General features: G+C 44.5%; 1 protein-coding gene across 7 annotated transcripts in view; it reads right to left on the bottom strand.

The window, feature by feature from the left end:
• Positions 1 to 219: 219 nt before the first annotated feature.
• LOC118506509 (microtubule-associated protein Jupiter) overlaps positions 220 to 10,100 on the bottom strand; it is a 111,870-nt gene continuing 101,989 nt past the window's right edge. For 4 of the 7 annotated variants that reach the window (XM_036043730.1, XM_036043727.1, XM_036043729.1 and 1 more), the window contains 7 exons: positions 8,739 to 8,875; positions 8,016 to 8,051; positions 6,285 to 6,563; positions 5,463 to 5,480; positions 3,628 to 3,945; positions 3,205 to 3,321; positions 220 to 2,537 (listed from right to left, as the gene is read on the bottom strand). In XM_036043730.1, the coding sequence (XP_035899623.1) occupies positions 2,392 to 2,537; positions 3,205 to 3,321; positions 3,628 to 3,945; positions 5,463 to 5,480; positions 6,285 to 6,563; positions 8,016 to 8,051; positions 8,739 to 8,875 (1,051 nt within the window). In that variant the 3' untranslated portion in view covers positions 220 to 2,391. Of the gene's footprint in view, positions 2,538 to 3,204; positions 3,322 to 3,627; positions 3,946 to 5,462; positions 5,481 to 6,284; positions 6,564 to 8,015; positions 8,052 to 8,738; positions 8,876 to 8,967; positions 9,256 to 10,100 lie in introns of those variants that run through there. The other 3 variants (XM_036043732.1, XM_036043733.1, XM_036043731.1) reach the window with 3 other exon arrangements.

The raw sequence follows: 10,100 nt of genomic DNA, 5'->3' as shown, positions 1-10,100 counted from the left end.
CGGTCTAATATTTGTATTTCAAGACTGGGCATTTATTTTCGGCAAATTTAAGCTACTTTTTTTTCTTTTATACTTACTTTTGTGTCAAATTATCTGTTTATACATTTTTCTCAATGAAAAATTCAATTAATGCTTAAAAATCAAGTTAAAAAAATACACTCTACGGAGGAAGTCTAACGTTTCGGACGTGCAGGCATCATTAACAGCGACTCAGGTTCGTGTTTTATTAAATTAAAATGTATTATTACAAAAGAGAAAAAAAAATCATTCCGTTATGTTCTTGTTGTTGTTTAGGAGATACATGTTCGCTTATATGGTGTCTATTCACGTGTGTATGTGTTGGTTGGTTGGTTGGCTCGTTGATTTAGGCACAAACCAATTCAAACATATCGGGCGTTCGCGCTCGCTAAACGAGATGCGCAGCACTTGCTCTTCCAATCCAATCCAATGGTGGTTCGGGTCAGTACTAATGAAACTGCATAAATGCAATAAAACGTTTGAAAGTTAGCAAAAACAAAATGTGCACACACACTGTAGAATAGAAGGAGAAAAGATTTAATTTTACGAGGCAGATGAAAACAGACAGAAAGAGGCACAACAGTTATTACACAAAACAAACAGAAAGCAACACAAAATTGTATGCTCGTTTCCCTTGCGCTCCCCCATCCTCACTACCGCGCATTCCGTTCTTTCTTCAATAGAGCTGATAATTTTATAAAAATTATAATAGCAAGCAAGATCAAATTCGAATGAAATACATCATCACCTATTCTTGAACTTTCCTACCACCCTGTGCGGGTGTGGGGAGATGGGAAAACGATTCCAACGGAGCGGGAACATTCGCGGGAAGCGCAAAACTACCACACGGGTAGGGGTGTGAAGAATGTGAGAAAAGTTCCAGAGACAAGCTCATTCGGTTTTAAATCATTTAGATGCTCAAATATAAACTTCTCTTGAAAATGCACACACACACACATTCGTATGGGGAAAGGACGCTTTTTGTTTGAAGTTTGTTTCGAACGGTTTCGGTACAAGATTTAAGGCCAAATGGGGCAGGTTTCGAAGGTTTCGTGTTGAACGTTTTGATACACAATTGGGGAACCGAGAACAATTTTCCTACAGGCAACGATCGTTGCCGCTAGCTACTAGAATCGATGATGCAGCGCAGCAGTAGCAATATAGTAGTGTAATAGCATTACTTTTTACACAGCTAACAAATTTTGCTCCATTTTCGATCGTTTTAATTTCTCGTTTCCTATTGCAATATTTGTTGTAATATTGAATTTGATTTTGTTTTTTTTTTTTCGTACGTTCATGCACACTATGCTCCTACACCACTATATCCACCCATACAATGTGTTGCGCACGTTCGCACAGTAACTATATGTATAACTCACATTGCTTTTTGATAAATATATGGATTTTGTGTTTCTGTGTGTACTGTATGCGTGTATCTCTCTAAAGATCGCGCCATCCTGATACTTTCCTCTTGCCTTTCCCGTACCTCCGGTCTCGATTAATTGATGCACTTTAGGACCAATGCAATTTCATCTCTCACTCACACACGCTGGTTTTTCCTCGGTGATTATTATAGGTATTCATTAATACAAAGAATTTATTACTGCATGTATATAGTGCCATTATTAGTTTCTTCTCGCCCGTTCGTTTTTCAACTCTTTGCATCAAACTTTCTTCCAAGTTTTTTGTTTCATTTTTGTTTCGGCCCTCCCTATCTGGAAATCTCGTATGTTTCGGGGTTTGGTGTCCGTACGTACGCTATACGCTAGCAGCGGATCAGGGGGATCGGCTCATTTTACACAACTGTTTGCCAAACGTTCGTTCGATTCGATTATTGTTCGATATATTTATAATTCTGTTTTTTCCCTTCTTTGCCTCGAAAGACTTGTAACTGTACGGAGGCATCGCTAAATAATTGCAACATATAACATTTTCACACAGAAAATGTTTCACACCATAAAACCCCCACACCAATACGCTCTTACTTTATTTTCTTTGCTTAGGGACCGAACAAGAGTCACACATTATCCGAACGAAGCCGGATCCGGTATATGCTTTCTTCACGTATCACGATCGTATAATAGTACTCGGTTTTATGATCAACATCATCATATACGCGATCGTCTGTGATCATCATTCGCTATTGGATGCTGGCGTGTGCTTGGATGGACCTGTGTGAAAATCTATCTCTGTGGATCTGTGTGCTTTCCACGAGGACGAATCAGTGATGGAGAGTAGTTGTTTGATTTACTTTCTGACGGATGTGGGATGTAGTTTGCTTCTGCTGGTTGATGATGTTGGGCTCTCAGCAGATTATGGGGTTCGCGTTTTTATTGTTGTTGTTGTAAAAGACCGCCAGCAAAAGGATGCTGTTTACCACAGACCGGACGAGAATCCACCGGGCGGAATGCGATTCTTATTGATAACATGGCCACCTCCGTTCAGCGACGGCACCGTTGTGTTGATTTCTGCTGCACCGTTCGATTTGCTGTACCCTTCACCAGTTACCGGATTGCCGTCTAGCGTAAGAGGAAGAAAAATACGGGGACAAAGTTAGTAAAAGTTGAACATTTACTTAAAAAAGGGTTTATAAAAGACCGATTCTCCAATTTGGAGTTGGTCCTGACAAAAAAATAATATCAGGATTGGAGAGCTTATCGTAGGGGAATATATTTAACCATTCGTCTCGTCGGAGTTGGTGTTGGAATGTCACGTGGACGTTGGCTGAAACGGTTCAATCCTATATGGGTAAGGTAAAATGCACATACATCTCTGCATACAAAACTGTTTTGTGCTTAAAGCAAACTTTAACCATGGAATCCACCATTTTGTTACCAAATGTTACAGCCATTTCACAGATTAGTTTATGCATGTGGTCCAGTATATGTATGTTAGAAAATGGATATATAAATGGTTTAGTCACCATAAGAAAGAGTGCAACAGTGTTTAGGAAGGATGTGAGGAAAAGTGCGTTGAACACCCGCTGTTTGACACACACACACGCACAATCAGCAAAACACACAACTCCCCTCTTCGGTGGTATATTTATGTGCAATTTTGAAAGGAAGCTCTAGAGATCTAAGGAACAACGACGGTTCTTCCGTTTAGCTGGGATATTAACGTTGCGGTGAGGTTCTGGACATGGAGAGGTAGGTTGAGGAGGGAGGGGGATTCGGCACGATTTACCTCCTGCTCCACGTCTCGAGCTAAGCTTCCGTGGCTTGTCGGCGTAATCTTCGACTCCGTTGCCGGTAACTGGGTTCCGTTGCGCAAACCGTGGCGAGCGTGGTGACCTTGGCGATGCTAATTGAGCGGTGAAGGAAAAGCAGTTCAAGTTGAAGGTATGAAAAATGAAACAGGGTTAGTGAAAGCATAGAGTAACGCAAGCAAATAAAACAAAAGCACTAGTGTGTCACAACAAGTCACATCGTAACGTAAGAGAGAACGAAGGAGGATAAATGTAATGGTCCAATTGGGATCAAAGTTTTGAAAAGTTAAATGATTCGCATCATTCGCATGCCATTATACTGAGCGCTACAGCGATAAATAGGTAATGGAGGAATCGTCCTTGTTTTTCCCCCCTACTACAGATTCGGCGTCTCCTGCTACCTTTGCCATCGTTGCCGTTTAGTCCGACCGCATCGTCGTTATGTTCGGTCACACTGATAATGATGTCATCACTGATGCAGAGATTAATGTTAGATGCATAGGTCGGATTCAGCGTTTCGCCACTCGGATAGAACTGCAGATGGCGTCGGGGCGATAGGGGCGGTACCAGGCCGACCGTCGAATCGAACGGCGCCCATATGCCACCAGGACCCGCCATCGATTGCATGCTGTGCTGTTGATGCTGCTGCTGCTGCTGCTGCTGCATCTGTGACCGGGTGGACGAGTAGGCCGAATCCGGTGATGCATCTTCATCATTACCTTGCGTTGCGTTTCGTCATTGGAAGTAAACGTAGGTTGTTGTTGCAGGGCGTAGTAGTAGAAGCGTTGTTTTAGTAGCGAGGATGAGGTAGATTAAAGGGATGCGTACAGAACAGAGATAGCACACCGGAACGCATACACGAACGCGGCGAGGGTGATGAACGATCGATCATCGCGTAAGAGATGTGCCATAATTACGGGTACATTACACACAGATACACAAACATACACACACACAAGCGCATTCCAGATAGAGGATGTCGGGTTAAGCCATTATAGGGAAAAGAGAGATCAGAAAAGAAACATTCGATTCCATCAGAAGACTTGGAGCATATACGAGCCAACAACAGTACTACTACTTTACGTGCAGCAGATGATAAGCTTTGCGGAACCGAAATTGGTGAGATCTTCCCGCATTCCCAGGTGCAGCAGAATGCGCTAAGCCGCTTTCACAACTTCCACTACTCGGTGATGATTGGGGTGTGGGTCTCACGCTGATGAGCTGTGCTTGATCTTACAAGCCTAATGTCGTCACGCTTTACAGACACAGAGGTCCGTGATGGCGTAATGGCGCGAAATTAATGTACAATGAGTTGCGAATTGTAACAGGAAGACGACACTGTACCTAATGCACCGTTTTTTTCAAGCGTTGACACAACAAAGTCAACGTTGTGCGGAAGAACATATTTCTTTGCTACAACCTATCATGTACCCCCTTCTAGAAGGTATAATCTAGATCCAAGAACTAATTGCCGCCTCCAGTATAAAGCCATCAACCGGTGAGGATTCTCGTCTCTGCGCGAGATCGTTTGTGTGCTGGAACTAGATCTCCCATAGAGAAGAGAGAGAACAAAAAATCCGCTGAAGAGTTTCCAGGTCTAGGAAGTCACGAATTGGATGAAGGTGAACCTTGATTATGGGGGTGTCTTAAGATTGGTTCCCATTTTTTTTCCTTTGGCCTAGCTTGCTGCCGCCTCTATCTACAAAGGGTGCACCTGAGCGGAAAATGAAGCTAATTTTGTTTACGTTTTACTCGTCACATCGTACGACGTGCTTCGAACGCGTATTTTGCTGGGGCAATTTACTGGAACCACACCGCCGTTCCCTGGTTTTCCAACTTCGGCTATGTGGAGGCAAAGGCAAAACTCATGCAAGGTGGATGATGAAAAGCAAATATTTACAATAATCACTAAAAGTATATGGAAGTATGGAAGCGTACAAAAAATTTCCTTTAATTTTAACGCCTTAAATAAAATGGCAACTCTAATCCATCCTTAAAGCAGATATGGATATAGAAAATGAAAATTAAACAGGCAAGAAACTCTAACTTTTTGACATGTTTATGAATGTAATTTTGTCTCAACTAATGATAATGATGTGACCTGTGCCGTTCGGGGGGTGGTTGTGACATTGGGTTTTCCCAACGGTTCAAGCATCTAAATGAGGAAGCAAATTGTTGAAGGTAGAGTAGGGCGGGTAAAGGTGGTAACATAATTACCACTCCCCCATAAACTTACTTAATCTCCTCAGGAAAACTGCGTCAAAAGAAGCAAATTGAGGGAGAGAGAGAGAGAAAAAACAATCACACACACACGTTAGCGGCGGTAAATCACAAAAGCGATGCATCATCATCCAAACAATAATCGTAGTCAGTGTGCCCTCCCGTAGGTGACTCCCAAAAACCGGAAAACAAAAGGCTTGCGTCGGTGTTGTGCACAGGTAAATAACGAAACGGCGCCATTTGATACGGAATGTCGTCAAGGTTTTCAGCGATAGCGCTCCGGTACACACTGCAGGAACACCCATCGACGGAGCGACTAATCGAAGGTGATGGCGAACCGGCCGTACACAGAAGCCACAGATCTGTCAGCGATCCGGAACCGTTGCACATGATCGAACAGTTTTGCATGGACACAATTGTCGTCACCACGAGACGGATCCGATACGCACACACCTCCTCACCTGAGGGTCTCCACAAACCGGACGTGGTGATCCCACAGTAATTTTATTGGGTCATGTTGGAAGGAAGTTCCTGCAAGAGTGGCGCGTCAATCGATCACCGATCCGCCACAGTAACCTTCCAATCGAGCGTGAAGTTCATGTTCAAAAGTGGTATGTTGGTTTTTGCGTACCTCCTTGCCTTTTCCCGAGATGGGTGCAAAATAATCTGGTCCCGCAACCCTCACAGAAAGCGTCACACATACACACGACAAACAAACAAACACAAAAACAAGTGCACAACTCAACTCAATACGTACAAAACTAGAGGTCCTTAACAACTTGAGGAGATATAGGGTGTGTCACGAGTGCGGACGAGAGTCTGATCCCCGCATACTTACTGTGGCTGGATCCATTGTCCGAGGAAGCCGACGAGATGTGTCCATTGCCATTGCTGTGTCCGTTGGTGTGATGTCCGTTCGCTGTGCCGTTACCGTTCTGGTGAGCGACTCCGTTCGATTTGCCGTTCTGGTGCGGCTTGCCACCATCGGTATGGTCGCCACCGATCGGCAGATTGCTCTTCATGTGGTTCTTGGCCGGTGTGAACGGACGGTTCAGTTCGCCGAACAGGCGGTTGTGCGAATCCTGTCCCTGGGCGGCGCGACGTGGAGTTTCCGATCCTGGTGGACGAAGCAACATGTCTATGATTAGTTCTTCTTCTCTTATCAAGCTGATGCCATCATTCTACTGCGGTTTACAGCAACAGATTTAAGGGACCACAGACAGATAGAAAGAGAGGGATGAGAAGGTTCTTCATGCGTCAAACATTCATGAAGTTGTTGGGCGAACGTGGGGGTGGTACTGGCGGGACACAATGGCGTGTGGTTGAGGCACTCAACCATAAGCTGTGGAAGCATTCGTTTCTGGCTAGTTGAACGCCTCAACACACGACGGTCCCTCAATTGCTATAGAACTACAATAAAACACAACTATCATTCTATATGGATATGGATGGTTTGCGCCGACTGCTAAACAACTTTATGGCGGGAGCTTATTCTACTTAACAAGAACAAGGACATTTCGAAGGGGTACCCGATTATGCTGCTGCTGCCACACAACACTACCTTCGACAGAATTACGATCAAATTACAACAGCGAGCAAATGATGGGATGGCGCGCGTGTGTCTCACACTGTGTCGCGAGACGTAAGGTATCTCTCCCACACGTACCGCGCATTGGGGGACAGATAATAAGATAATGCTCTAGAGGTAATGTGATTACAAGCGCCAACTAAACTGACACCTTGCGAGCGAATGGCGCCGAAGAAAATTGGTCTGCCGTTGTTATGCGCCTTGCTTCAAACGTAAAGGTGACAATACGCCATCCATTTTCCCTTGCATTGTCCTCCAGGAAAAACGGACCGATTGTCACCTTTAAGTAAGGCATTGAGCCACCTCTTCTTGAAGACGAGGCGAACGTAAGAAAATGATCGTGCAAAACAACGAAACCAATACGGAAGAGATGCGAACGAATAAGGTGATCTCGACGTGTAATTTGGATGGTTAGGAAAGCAAGAAAAACACAATGCGACACTTGATTACGGAGATTTGGGCTGTGGAGGTTGGTCTCTAGCAAACAACACAATTGCTACGAATGGTGATCATGAGAAAACAGGGCAGGCCAACAACTTGTAAGGTGTGGTGAAGTTGTGCTGAGGTAATCGATGGGTATGAAAATGGGTTCAATAGCTATCGGATCGCGGGAGCGTAATTGAGGGCGTAATGATGAGCGATAATTTGACGATTACACTTTATGGAAAAGCTTCACGAACAATGGTGCGTGTTTCTAGCTGGAGGAAAAATCTAGCAAAACGGGACATCGATTAAGAAGTAAGAAAACAGCGCAATACATGATCAAGATACAGGAGTAGGTAATTTAGAACTGTAAACCGGTATTACAAACAAGCTAGCAATATTGTTTAACAAATTTACTGGTTTTGGAATTTAGCAGGGACAAACGTAGCAAAAAACAAACCGAAACATGGAAGGAAACGAGCGTACACAAACAGATTAACGGAACGAAGAAAGGTAAGAAAGATTGTAAAAGAGCATTTAAATGGCGAGTCCAAGTACCAAGAAAGTAGTATCGATGAGCTCCTTGCCGAAAGACTGCATCCAGAAGAAAAAACGTTAGAAAATGGAAGAACATAAGCAAAGTTGATAGTGAAATGGTTAAGAAGATATGATTTTTCTACGAGCTTCTATGCAAATATAACTTTCTTGCGATGCAGGACACCAGAAGAGACCGTGTCCGGAGGTAAAAAACAAATAAAACTTTATGGTTTTCCACTGCAGTTTTCCTGCCACATGTGTTTTAAGTGCTTCTGCACCGAATAAACACAGCTGGTAAGACGAGGGACCACAACAGGAAAACCCAGGATCATTCCTGTTTGTACCCAGGGCTTCACACTAACACAACCGTATTGCAAACAAACAAACATACACACGCACAGAGGAACGCATCCGGTGGTAGGTGCATTCCAGTGTTTATGCGGCTAGGGGACACTCTCTGTCGACTTGTGTGGTGGTACCTCCTCTCCCGGATTGATCCTCATGTTCATTTCTGTCCCTCTCAATATGGTGCAAGTCTCTTGCATTGTTCGAGCACACACACACATACACACAGAAACACTTAGAAATCGTTGGGACAAACAACATAACAAGCCGGGGAGTCATTTGATCCGTACTCATAATATGAGCATCGGTGAGGTTCGATCACCGGCATCAGTGCTTCAGCCGGATATGATGCTCCGGTTTTATGCTAACCGGGGGGAACCCTTAGGAACGTATGCTTACCATTCTTGTGGGCGTCCGCTGGGGCCGCAAAAATGTTCGACTGCATACGGTTCTTGCTCATGGTGCGCGGCGTGTTGGGTCCAAGTTGATCCGCACCGAAAAGATCGCTGCTGCCACCGCCTGGTGGTTTCAGAACTCTGCAAAAACACACAAAAAGAAACATAAATTAGTTACCTGAATTATTTTAACTACACTATAGAATTGCTTGAAATGTCCGGAGAACACGCACAGATTGTTAACGTAGAACCACAAATCGATAAAGTTGTCTGAGGGTCGTTGGCGCGTTCGTTGCAACCGGGCAAACTATAAATTATAGCAAATATTTCACTTCAACTCCTTCTAAAACAAACTGTATCACAGTATATCAAGCCAACAAAAACGGACACTGTAATTCCTTTGACTGTCTCTTCAGTAAATTCTCTATCCGGGGTAGTGATTGCTGTAAACTGTTTCGTAAAACGCTGCTCAGTTGACTGACCAGGCTGACTAGATTCTCCGTTATGGCTTCGAACCGACGGAAAGGATATGTGCATAGCCTGCTATGCTCGTACGGACCTCCACTAACTGACGAAGAGTGTTTGAATGTGTGCGTGGCAGGGTTCTCGATTTACAAGTGCCGTTTCATTCTTTCTACCGGGCTAATGGCGAATGAGAGACGGTCGCTTTACGGGACCCAGTCTAACACTCACACACCCGTACACGAACGCTATGCTGTATGTTTATGTTGATTCGATCGCATAAAGAACGGGGTCCCTCCTCACTACCAGGTGCCTGCCAGGTACAGACCGAAAAGGTATACGGCCAACAAAGCAGGGGTTGCTAATTGGCGACCGGCAGCAGCGGCAGCAGCAAAAAAGGAAGCGTCTCGGAAACGGGAATGGTGATGATGCGGGTTTTTTGGACGCGCTCGCGTCGGATTTTATGCGCAAGCATCACGAGACGGTCCGACGAGACGAAGAGGTACAGGCGACGAGTCACCGGGTTCGAAAAAGGTAGAAGGAGGCGTTCACGATTGCCATGCTAACCCGGGTAACAGGACATCTCGCATAAACCAACACACACACACATACAGGGCACGGGTAATGAAAAGATGATTTTTGGGTCAAGTATTTACTTTGCGTTCTTGAGCACCCGGTTCCTTCGCTCTCATAGGTTGAGTCATCATCACCTTTAACAAGAACCTGTACACACGTGTTGCCGACAAAATAAAAGTGTGTCCGAAAGGGGTTTTGTGGAGCATGATGATTATGTTAACGGGGAGCCCGTGGAAAAGGAAGGAAGTCAAGGCTTCCTGAAATCAGATGTTGGCCGGGGTCAAACTTTCGTCGGTTCGTTGAACAATTATGCCACTTTACCCACAAC

Source organism: Anopheles stephensi, chromosome 2 (genome assembly GCF_013141755.1).
Source record: "Anopheles stephensi strain Indian chromosome 2, UCI_ANSTEP_V1.0, whole genome shotgun sequence".
In the NCBI taxonomy this organism is placed as follows: Eukaryota; Metazoa; Arthropoda; class Insecta; order Diptera; family Culicidae; genus Anopheles; species Anopheles stephensi.
Note: the sequence above shows the minus strand (reverse complement) of the source record. Positions and strands in the feature narration are given on the sequence as shown.